Raw genomic sequence first — 12,328 nt, forward strand, 5'->3', positions numbered from 1 at the left:
TTTTCTGGTCGTATAATAAACTTTTTCTGGTCGTATATTAAATTTTTCTGGTCGTATATTAAATTTTTCTGGTCGTATAATAAACTTTTTTGGTCGTATATTAAATTTTTTTGGTCGTATAATAAACTTTTTTGGTCGTATAATAAACTTTTTTGGTCGTATAATAAACTTTTTCTGGTCGTATATTAAATTTTTCTGGTCGTATAATAAACTTTTTTGGTCGTATATTAAATTTTTTTGGTCGTATAATAAACTTTTTTGGTCGTATAATAAACCTTTTTGTCGTATAATAAATTTTTCTGGTCGCAACTCAATGGTCGCGTATTCAAATCTCAAATGCGGTAAAGTTTTTTATAAAAGCCGATAGCCTTAAAAAGTCTATGCTTTAAGACTTTAGTTTTAGAATTTATTTCTCTGGCTAAATTAAAAATAATAATAATTTCATATTCTTTTTGTTCATGTTCCTTCAAACCCATTTATTAAAAGCAACTCTCTTCTCTCTCTATTCTCAACCCATGGTACTTTTTTTTTATAAATCATGTACGGGAAAAAACCAGCTAACATTTATAATTGCATATATTATATGTATTAACAAGGACAGATTCATATGCTCGGCTTAATAAAAGAAATCCTCCCAATCATACATCCCACAAAAAACAAAAATGTTTCCGACAGATTATAATAAAAGAGTGTTTCCAACAAAATAATATGTAATTCCAGTCTCGAGGCATGGCAGCGAAAGTGAAGCAAAAGATGAGTTCGAAGTTGACACTGCAAAAGTTGGTTAAGAAATTACGATTCGTGAGCACTTCAAATGCAACGCATGTTGGTCCACCAAGACTTATGTGAAATTGTGTCCCATAAGTTATCCAAGCGGAACGCAGAAAAATTTGAAGAAATGAAAAGTTGAAAAACGAAAGCCAATACAGATATGGCGACTATTGTACTGTTATCCCAATATAAATAGCTCACATAAAATATTCAATCGGTAAGTGAAGCATCACTAATCTTAACGAGATCCGTAGACCGTAGGACAAGCAAGGAGAGTAAGCTTATTTAAACAATATGTTTGCAAATGTAACGCTTTGCTAAATCGTAGTGAGGCTCCAAGAAGAGTTGCTGATAACTTTGCTTGTAATCAGCCTCATAAGTCGTTTGGAAAGCTGGTAATTGAACTAAAATCATGTGACTATTTACCTAGTTTGAGCGCCATAAAAACTGAGTTAGTTAAATAAGAAGGACGTAGCGACATATGCACATCAAGGCCAAGTGAGTCAAGCACTAATAAACAAGTGTTCATGGTTCAAGATAAGAGTTACAAAAACAAATACTATGCAAGAAGCGGAACCAACGATTATCGAGATAGCACAGGTATTAAAAACAAAAATGATAAGTAACTTTCGAGTGTTAAATTAAGTGTCAATGTAGACAATAAACTTTTTGCATATGTTGATGAAACGTTGAAATAACACAATCGTTACGGTCACCTAAACAGTGGTCATTTAAAGGAACTTTCACACAAACAGTTGATTCGCTTAGGAAGCAAATGTCTTCAGAGACCATTTAGCAGTCCAGCAAGACAAGGAAACGAATCACCCGAAAGAGTTCATAAGGATGTCTGTGGACCTATGCCTACAACGTCAATTGTTGGTACAAAATATATATTTACTATTATTGATGGCAAATCTAGATTTGCATGCGTTTGCGTTCTGTAAAGCAAAGATAAAACCTTTGGGGCATTCAAATGATCCAACACCACTCTTTAGTGACAAACAGGAGCGAAACTGAAAATGCTCAAATGGGTCAACAATTAACGGCGCCATATATCCCACGCTAGAATGGAATGGCACCAGTGCTACGTTAGTTGAGATGGCCGTATATAGGCTGATTGATGCAGGTATAGGTAAGTCGTTATGACCTGAAGAGTCTACACGGATTATCTACGTAACACGGCACCGGATCCACCGTACTGGTTAATATTACGTGCAGTTATAATTTCCTTGAGTTGAACCTATGACGAGAACTTTCTCTCGCTCTCGAATGCCTATGTCTGTTTAATAAAATTATTGTTTCGCCTGATTTATTCTATTCTATTCATAACAACTGAACAAACCGCTTTTAAACGAAAGCAAATTTCATACTCCTTAAAGGGCACTTATCAAATTGAATTTGACCAGTAGGAGTACTGACGACTTCTCATTGTCATTTTATAAAATTTGGCCAATTCACAAAGCAAATCTCTAATTTCATACCAAACAAGGATATTTTGCTTTTGGTACCTTGTTCATGACTTCTTTAGAAGACCGAATTTGTTACTAAAAAAGTAAGAACATAATGCTCGGCTGCGACCCGATCCCCTGTACCCCCCAATTTCATCTTAAAATACCCAAAAAAATTGTAATTTTGTTTTTGTGTGGTCGGCAAGGGAATATACACTCAAATTTTCTATTGCTGTATCTATGGTTGTTTTGTAGGTAATGAGCAAAAAGCCCAACCTTTTTTTCTTCTGAAACGGGATGCATTTTCAGTTAACGTTGACTGATTTGGACAATTTTCTAACTGCTAGTGTTTGTACCCAATTCGAAGCTGATATGGTTTCTGTGGCGTGAAAATACTTTCATCAATTCGGAAACTGGGCGTTGTAAAAGTTTTGGAAAAATGAATAGACTTACGGTAGTGTACAAATATTGCATTTAATTAGTAGTCATCTCTGCTTTTCCTTCTATTTTATATAGAAAAATCGAAAGCACAAATTGGCATGAGCGATCATAAATTTAGAGTTCCCCTGAATGGCTTACATATTCCTTAAAGTTATAAAATGCAAAACGTAACTAATATGACTATTCGCGTCGTACTCAATAAAGATTTACTTCTTCGATTTGCATTATAACAGAGCTGTTGAATGAGTCAGAGAAATAGGAATAAATTATTCTACCTTCAGAAAATTATTAATAAAAGGAAAGGAGCCATCACTAACTTCATAAGGACCATTTTAAAGTACTGTAGAGACGTACACATACAAATTATAAATGTGGAAGTGGTTGTCAAAATTTTGATACTTATCTTTCTTTTATATAAACAATTTGAGTGGAAATATATTCCCACTGGAGGACAATTTAATATTATATATGTAAGGTTTTTCGTGTTTTATTCCATTTGAGTAATTTTGCATTATATTTAAATACCGTGTAAAATCTCTTAATTATATGTAAATTTTTACCGTAACAAAAAAACCTTTTTGTTTTTAATTTTTTCACATGAATCCCGTTTTTATTTATTTTTTTGAAGCTGTTGATGTTTATTATTTTTCATTCACCAAGCAAGAATGTGACTTTCTGTGTGTGTTTATATGCGCGAATTGAAAAGGAAAAAATGTTACTGTTTTGAGTTTCTTGTTTATTTAAATCTCATTCCTCGGGTGACCCTCTATATAAGCAATAATTTACTGGTCTTCATCGCCTAATTCATGTTTGATTTTAGAGAAATCAAAATCTTCGCCAGTACCGCGTTTAAAAATGTCTAAGACGTCCAGGCATGTGGTCTCAAAATGTGTAGTTGCATCATACGATTCTGAGATAAAGATTTGAGATTCAACACCACTATCAATAGGCTCCATATAATCAGAAATTGTTACGAATTTTTGTGCAATGGGCTCGAGTAAGTCTAAACCGGGTTTGATTTCATTTTCTGGATGATCCGTTTCGACTGTAGTCGAAACCATACCGATGAACCAGCCTTTGGCGGCCACTTGATGAGCATAGCTTACAAGAGACACATAAATATCGGATTTGCGTCCGACTTGCTTTTGTGGAATGATAATCTGGGTAGATAGAGCATCCTTAGTGTTTCCAATGGGATGCTCCAGTAAACAAATGCAACGTATAACTTGTCCCTTCTTTCGCACCTAAAACATAATATAATGTCAAAAGTAATTTTAAGCGATTAACAAATTTCAATTTACCTTGTCGGGTACATAACTAGGATCACAATAGATCTGCTTGCATTTAGCAATCTCCTCGCCGGAACGTACCCCTATCACTTTGCCCCCTTCGCCTAAAACGATCTCATCAATTGGCTTATCCAGCATATAGGTACCACCATAGATGGCCGAAAGACGTGCAAATCCTTGTGGTAATTCCCCTAAACCATACATCGGGTATAAATAGGGTGATTTCCCATAACGTGCCAAAGAATCGGAATATAGTTTAATACGTTGTATAGTCTTAACAGCCGGCTCATTCAAGTAATCATCATCACGGAACAAAGCCAAAGCATGGCCAGTGAAATCCTGAGTGTTCGCATCCAAACCGAACTTATCATAAAGAGCTTGCATATTTGATCTTATGGGATCGAAATCTTTATAGGTTTTGGGGTCGTCTTCCTTAAAGTCTTGAACGTATATAAGGAAATTGCGAAAACGACGTTTTTCAAACATGCCTTCGAAAGAGAAATAGAACAGTCCTTTAGCCGTAAAGTGTAAACCATATCTTCAACAACTGTACAAGTCTTCAAAATATTCTATTAACATTGTATCGGAAGTCTTCCATAAAGTTAAAAAGAACTATGTTGTGAATATTTTATGTATTTTTAATAAAAGAATTTGTTATGTTTCATAGCGTAGCATTTTTTTTTTTTGTGGAATATTCATCATTAATAGCACTCCTACCACTCACTTGTAAATTCTTAACACACAAAAAACCATATATTAAATGCTTTACTCATAGATGGTAAGAGAAAACACCGAAAGCCTAAGGATGGAGCTGCGTTATACGCATATTCTCGATATTAAGAAACTGGCGACAGTAACTGTTTGATTAAACAGTGTTATTAAAAATTTTCAAAAACATGAAAATGATAGTAAAATTCTTACTGCGTCCTCACATCCGACAGCATTTTAAAGATGAGCCATATTTCGCAATAGATCTCACAATTTTTCTAATGCTGCTAACTTGATACAGCAAAAAAAAAAAAAAATAATTGTAAATCGCTATCCACCTTTTAGTTTACATGAGTATCGTATCCAACAGTTGGTATTACCTTTTATTACAAGCAAGTAGGTCTAGCTACTCCAACGTGCCAAATCCAACTTCCTTAAATAAATATTATGACTTTAACAAATCTAATAGTTTACTACTTTAATCTCATCTTTCACATATTATGCTTCAATTCTCTGCGAGAAATATTGAAACCCTACCGTCTTCGTTCCTAAACTTTCGTCCTTGAACCTAGCTATTTCTGCGTCCGTTCCGATCAAACAACCCAGCCCATGAAGCAGTTGCCATGGTTTAACTAGACAATTGAATATTAAAAAAATTGGAAAAACAAACTTTCCAAAAAATTTGTGAAAAGTGGTTCTGCTTACAACTATTTTGCCTATTCCGCATCAAGGCATAGATTTAATGACCTCAACAACCAATGTTGTTGCAGATTCTTTCAGTTGATAAAAAGTGATCAAATTGGCCAACTCCAAACAAAAAATTTGCATATATCCCTCGGGTGTTTCTTTCAATCGCTGCGAGTCCTCTGGTGACATTGAAACATATAATCTCTTTGCTGAATGCTTCAGACGAAATTTTTCAACTGCTGATTCCGATTTAAGTGTTAACTGTCCGTATCCGATAACTCACCCGATTTCAATTCCTAACTTGGTCATTTCACAAAAGTTCGTTTTACATGGTTTGAGGTCTCTCAAATAGAGTTCCGCGCCTGACCCTGACGGGATTCCAATATGTATACTGAAATAATACTCTGTCGAGCTATGTCGTATCATTTCAATGATTTTTTATCAGTAATTGAAATAAGGTGTTTTCCTTTCATGTTGGAAGAGTCTTTTCCTTATTCCAATACATAAATGTGGAAATAAACATCACGTTGAGGCGTCGTCAAGTTCAATGTCTTGCTTAAATTGTGGATTGTTACTCAGCATACAGGTTTTGCTATTAAATCTTATTCTTCATTCTAGCATGGCTTTCGGAAAGGAAGATCTACTGTCACGAATCTCTTAGTGTTTGCTTTCCACGTTTTCAAGGTTTTTTCTAGCGGCTCTCGCACGGACGGTTCAACTTCGTCTCTTCGGATGAATTTCTCGTGAAGTCTGGCGTCCCTCACGACAGTCATTTAGGAACCATTTTATTTAATTTATACACTAATGATCTCCCCTCAGTGATTAGATGCAGTCAGATCTTAACGTACGCTAGCGATGTTAAACTCTTTTCTTCCTTTTCCTTGGAATCGCAACCGTATCAGCGCTTCATATTAACTTAAATAATTTGGCTACATGGTGCTCGTTAAATCTCATGAATTTAAATGTTAGCAAGAACCTTCCTTTCTCAAGAAGGAAGGCATTGAATACTGCGTATTTCATAGATTCACACAAGTTGGAAAACGTAGATTCGTTCATCGATTTAGCGATTCTATTCGATACGTTTTATTTTTCACATTGAGCTCTCTTTAAGTAAAGCTAGGTCCGCTTTTGGTTTCATTAAGACGTAATCCGAACAGCTTAAGGATCCTTACATTACAAAAATGTTATACATTTGCTTTAATGTCCCTAATCGCTTCTCTAGGCACTTTATCCTCATTAAGCTTAGCCAATGTAAATATAATTATGAGCTGTTTAACTCTTTCGGATCTGTTTGTAGAAACCTAAATGATGTCTATTACTTAATATCAATGTCGGACTTTTTAAAGTCCACCAAAACAACTATGCTTAATATGGACGATTTGCCTACGTCGAATTTAAACTAACTTGCAATCTTAACATCTGTGATTCGAAAATTAAGTGGTGTGGTTTACTGTCATTGCTTGCCAAACTCTTGCACGTTTGGACTGGCTTAGAGGATCACTTGCAACTCGTATCTCTGGTAATTGTGGATGTGCCTCTGTGCTAGTTGTGTATATCCTCTTTTTCTTTCTTATTTATTTATGCATGAGCTATTATCATTTTTTTTCCTTCGTCACTTATTATGTACTTTGGATTAGTGTTTAATAATAATTAATAAAACATTTACTTTTAAGAGCCAATTGAATTCGGCTGTTAATTTACTTTTATTGAGTTTCATGTGTAAATAAATAAGTAAATAAAAAAAAAGAATATGTTATAATATTAAAAAAATTAATGTGAAAAAATGCTTTGAATAAGAGAATTGCATTAAAAAAAGGGTTCCGGTAATACGGTAAGAAGTATTTTAACACTGCGAAGTATATTGTAAAATGAACTTTTATCTAGACCACAGGTACGAAGTCGTTTCCAACAAATCAGTTTTTCTTTTCCAGATGCTACGTTGAGGTGAGCTTTACCATATGTGTCTAGATAAAAAACAATATAGATTCAGGTACTGCAGCGCAAAACCCCAAAAGTAAAAAGTTTGATGAAGTCGGGCCAACTGGTCCAATTTTCATGATATAATTTTAAAAATTAAGCCATCTTGTGAAGGGCTTATCGTTCGAGAGAAATTTTATATGTGGTGTAAATTTAATCCATTTCATTTTTAGTTCAAATTATTGTCATGAAAAAATTTAGTCGCAAAACATTTACCACGTAAAAGTTTACATTTGCTGAGAATCTTTATATACAAAATATAGATCGATACAGATAGATACGTCATCCAAATCCTGTAAGCTTCATTTCTTTATCAATTTATTATTATGATTCAATTTTCACCACGAAATATTGAAAATTAGACCTTTTTTCAGTTTTCGCAGGAATGAGAATAGGTTCAAAAAACTTTTCCTGTCGAACTGAGTTTTTCATAGCAATTTAGAAATGCTATTACTCAGCAACTTTTGTCGAGAAAATTTAAAAATTTCAAATTTTTTCCGCACAACGACCTTTCAAACTAAGGTGTTATACGAGAGTGATCGAAAAGTGTACGGATACGAATCAATTTTAATAACGAATGAACAAAAGTTTACATGGACGAACGCACTTTCATCAATTTAGAAAATGATTCTGAATCGACCGGTATAATAAATGGTGGGTCTATCTTAAGCTCTTCTGGGATTTACATACGTTCGCCCAACCTTGATATACCCTGCACTACAAATAGTGATCGGTATAATTACATAGGTATTTAATGGCAGAAAGGACGAAAAATTCGTTAATATACTGTTAGGAAAATCCCGAATTTCACAAAATGAGTCTGCACTGCCAAATTTTCTAAAAACCCAAATTTCCTTAAATAGTAAAATCAAATACACACTCATTACGCTTTACCTTCCGAAACAACAGAAAACTGACGAAAACATTGACAACAGTACGCAGAAAGCGGAACACAAAAATGTCACAATAAAGTTAGATGTTCGTAAATTGATTATAGAGGGATATGTAAACAAAATATTTGCGGAAAGCAGTGCTACCAGAGTCAAGAGAGTTAAATCGTAATATTCGGACAGACAAGACAAGAAGCATTGTAAAAAAAGTTCCTGAGTATAATTCGTAAATAGATCTCCTTATAATCTGTGCTATCCTAAATATCAGAGATGCGAGCTTAATTTCAAAAGAAGCAGGATAAATAACTAAAACCACGTAAGAGACATTTAATGGAACAACATATTACACTAATTTTTTTGTCATTTAGTGGATTCCCGGAATTGGTCTGGACAATTAATAAGGATTAGAATTGCCATGTAAAAAAGCTGTCGTTGCCAGTGACAGCGAAAAAAAATCCATTTGAAGCTCCGGTCTTCTAAAGAAAGTTTTGGATTTTGAGTTACCAAATCAATGCCAATAGAATTTAAGTCATTGATATGTGTTTTTACTTTACAATCTATCCAATACCTCCCAAAATTGAATTGAAAGTTGAAGGAGGTATATTGGCAGATAGTCGTAATGAAGCAGTCTGCGAAATTTTTCACTGCCTCACAAAATATTTTATATACTTTCAATATAACCAGAACGAAATTCAAATTTTTTTGTAAAGTACATGTTCTCTCAAATTGTAAGCTAGAAAAATTAAGGATTCAGAATGTCTTATCAAATGCATTGATTTTGTACGTTTTATTGCCTGATGAGAAAGTTTTGCTTCTCAATTTACATCTGCAATTTCTTTCATTTCAACAACTTACCTCATAATTAGCAAACATCTCTTAGATCGCAATAAAAGATACTGCAAAAATATATGTTACTTGTAAACAAGAGCCAATAACAATTGTAATGACCGAAAAATGATGTCATTAAAATTCTAGTGAAGTAAAGTTATAAAGAATTCATTGGCCAGATAAGTGTTTTAAAACCCTGCGAGGTTTGTTGTGGGGATCTATGCTACATACTACAAACGATTAAGTCAACATTATCGTCTTTTATGGTTTCACTTAACAAAGATGTGGCATTAGTAGTAGCTTGGCATTATAATGAATTAAAAGATATGTTATTGCCCTGCTTTGTATGCAAGCACGTTTAATTTATGTTTGTATTATTAATATTAATTTTTAGCTAAGGTTATATATGAAGAAAAGAATTATTATTAGGAGAACGTTCATATTTGATAACAAGGAAGAAAATGGTATTCGATTGTTGTCGAAAAACTTTTATATCTAGCACCCTTGTATTAAAATAGAATATACAAATATTTATTGTTGCAGTTTATAAGTAATAAGAGGAACATGTAATTGTTTTTTGCTTTTGGCAACGATGGTGTTCTCACTTTACGTTTTTCTTTGACTGATTTGACTAACTTTGAGTAACAATCAGCGTAGCACAACCTTCAATGCTCCTGCCGAATTTGACTCACATGTCTTTATTTTTGCGACTAGGAGGGCGTTTACCATAGACAAATGGGAAGATGGGCAACAAACGGTTTATTAAGAAATGGAAATTTGATACTTCATAATTTTGGGCACACGTGACAAAATTTTTAAATTTTATTGCACACGCTGGAGGATCATTTACAGAATGTAAGTATAAATTCTTATCATCTTATAATGAGGGAAAATCCACACTTTTCTTTGGAAAACGAAGATGTTCTCAGTTTAGTTTGTACTTCGTACAGGAACTTCCAACGTTCAGCTTAAGACAAATGGTGGATATGTTTAAACCGATCGAGAGTTGTATGCTCAAGTATATACGTTCTGTAGTTTCTGAAGCTTCACCCATCCTATTCGCAAAACTTTTGACAAAATATATATATACGCCAGTTCTTCAGTGAGTATAGAATGATTGAACATTCTTCAAGCTCTTTACTAAATGCACCCACTTTTTACACGGAGCTCCAACTCTGAAAGTTGGTTTTGTGCTCCGTTCTATGCCGTTGTTCACAAAAAACAATCCGTTCCGTTTACAATATAAACAAACTATATAATATCCAGTAAGTAGTTTAAAATTTTCTATCAAACTAACGAAAAAAAAAAGTTAAATGATTGTAGTAAAAAACGAAATTTGAAACAACAGAAAAAAATTGTGCTCTTCCACTATAAGTCTTACAAAAATTACAAAGGCACACATCTAAACTTTTGCTATTCTCTTTTTCTTTTCTCTTTGCAATAAATACGTGTCACAAAACTAAAATGATGGAAACAAAAAAACTTAGAATTGAATATGCAAAGAATAGAAAGTCTACATTTCGCAAAGAAATTACCACTATCAAAGGCAGGCACTGCATTTGATGAAACTTACCCATAAGATCAGATGCCAAAGCTTCTTTTTGGTCAACCGGTACTTTGGCAATTTTTCCGCCCTTGTACACATAACTACCCTCGATTGACTTAAACTCGAGGTACCGGGTCACGCCCGTGTGTATTAGCAATTTCACCAGCTGTCCGTTTGCCATTAGAAATTTGGGAATGAGATCCACGTTCCAGTCACGGCCGCGCCCATATTTGTCACCATGAATCTCGACATTATAGCGTTGAAACAATTCTTCCAACGGTGTAATTGAGGCCGATTCACCACCATAATACTTGTTACGATCAATATGAAGAACTTTCTTGCCCGATACTGAAAGCATACCACTCAAGATGCACTCTTTTAAACCAGTGCCCAAAACAATGGCCTCGTATTCTTCATTCATTTTAATATTTTTATTGCCGCACGTTAGTTTTACGAAATTGTATCTTTTTAAGTTCCTACAAATTCTCTACTTTGTATCTGGGTAAAAATGCTAACAAACCCTTTACGTTTCGTTATGCGATCGAAAATTTTTTCCTCCTTCTTTTGCCGTTTTTCTGCTAACACAAATTTAAACGTTCAATAAAATTTTTTCTATTCGTCTTTTCCAATTCGCCCTTTCGCGAAGTTGGAATTCGCTCAGTTTTTATCACTGTTATGTTGGTATTACAACTTGATTTAGTTCTGCACAGAGTTGCATTCGCAAAAATTACATTTTTGTGAACAACGTATGCAGACCCACTTATTTTGTTTACATCATTTGCAGATGAATCCTTTTCTCATAGAGAATGGAAAGTTTCTGCCACATGCAAATTAATATAATGGCCTGTAATGTTGTAGCAAAGAGACTTTGGTCACTTTTGTTAGGAATATCGTATCTATGAAAATTTTAACTAACATTTAAATTGGTCAGCAGAAGCATTGTATACTGTAAGTTGCAATGTACAAATTTGTTAACTAAATTTATTCATTAAATCTTTTACTAAAATGAATACAAAAGCTGTATAACAACAATTTCAGTATATTTCTATGCCGCTTTCACGCGTGTACCAATCTTGTATATTTGAGGAATTTTTGGAAAAACATGCACTTTCTCGATGTAATTGTCTTGCGTTACTTTTTTGTAGCAATAGCTACAATCTGTAGACATCTTTGCTTAAAATTATACTATGCATATTTCTTATATTTTTCACACGTATACTTATATTCTATCATTTTTAAATATATAGCAAAATAAAATTTTTTCAAAATATATCTAACACTTGTTTTCTTTAAGAAACAGTATTCGTGTAAATCTTTTAACTACATATCATATGATATTATAATTTTAAATGTTATTGGCAACTTGGGTTTGAATAACTTTCTCCCAATTTTACTACTTGTTTCTCTATACCAAGGAAAAGTCACGCTTGCAAATACTGGTAAACAGTTGATGCTTTGACGTTTATTGTTAAATTTTGCTTGCCTTTGAAATGGTTGCTTGCCAATATTAGCCTATTGCTGGCGTCTTATTATAAAAGATTGTGTTATTCGTTTTCGCCTTGCTTGAAAAGGGAGAAAGAAACATCGAGAGAGTGGAGAGAGACAAACCACTTTTTAACAAAAACGTTTTCTAGATTTTTTTCTACGTTTAAATGCAATGCGATAACAGAAATTTGGAGCAAGGAACGGATCATTTTTCATTTTTTTTTGAATCTCTATAAGAAATATGCAGGAAAATAAATG

At 33.7% G+C, this 12,328-nt stretch overlaps 1 protein-coding gene across 1 annotated transcript; it reads right to left on the minus strand.

The window, feature by feature from the left end:
- Nucleotides 1-3,404: 3,404 nt before the first annotated feature.
- LOC119642348 (rab GDP dissociation inhibitor alpha) lies at nucleotides 3,405-11,172 on the minus strand. Its single transcript, XM_038041486.1, has 3 exons — nucleotides 10,613-11,172; nucleotides 3,962-4,437; nucleotides 3,405-3,904 (listed from the first exon to the last, which is right to left on the minus strand). The coding sequence occupies exons 1-3, from the start codon at nucleotides 11,004-11,006 to the stop codon at nucleotides 3,443-3,445; spliced, it is 1,332 nt and encodes a 443-aa protein (XP_037897414.1). The 5' UTR covers nucleotides 11,007-11,172; the 3' UTR covers nucleotides 3,405-3,442.
- Nucleotides 11,173-12,328: the final 1,156 nt, after the last annotated feature.

Source organism: Glossina fuscipes, unplaced genomic scaffold (assembly GCF_014805625.2).
Source record: "Glossina fuscipes isolate IAEA_lab_2018 unplaced genomic scaffold, Yale_Gfus_2 222, whole genome shotgun sequence".
NCBI lineage: Eukaryota > Metazoa > Arthropoda > Insecta > Diptera > Glossinidae > Glossina > Glossina fuscipes.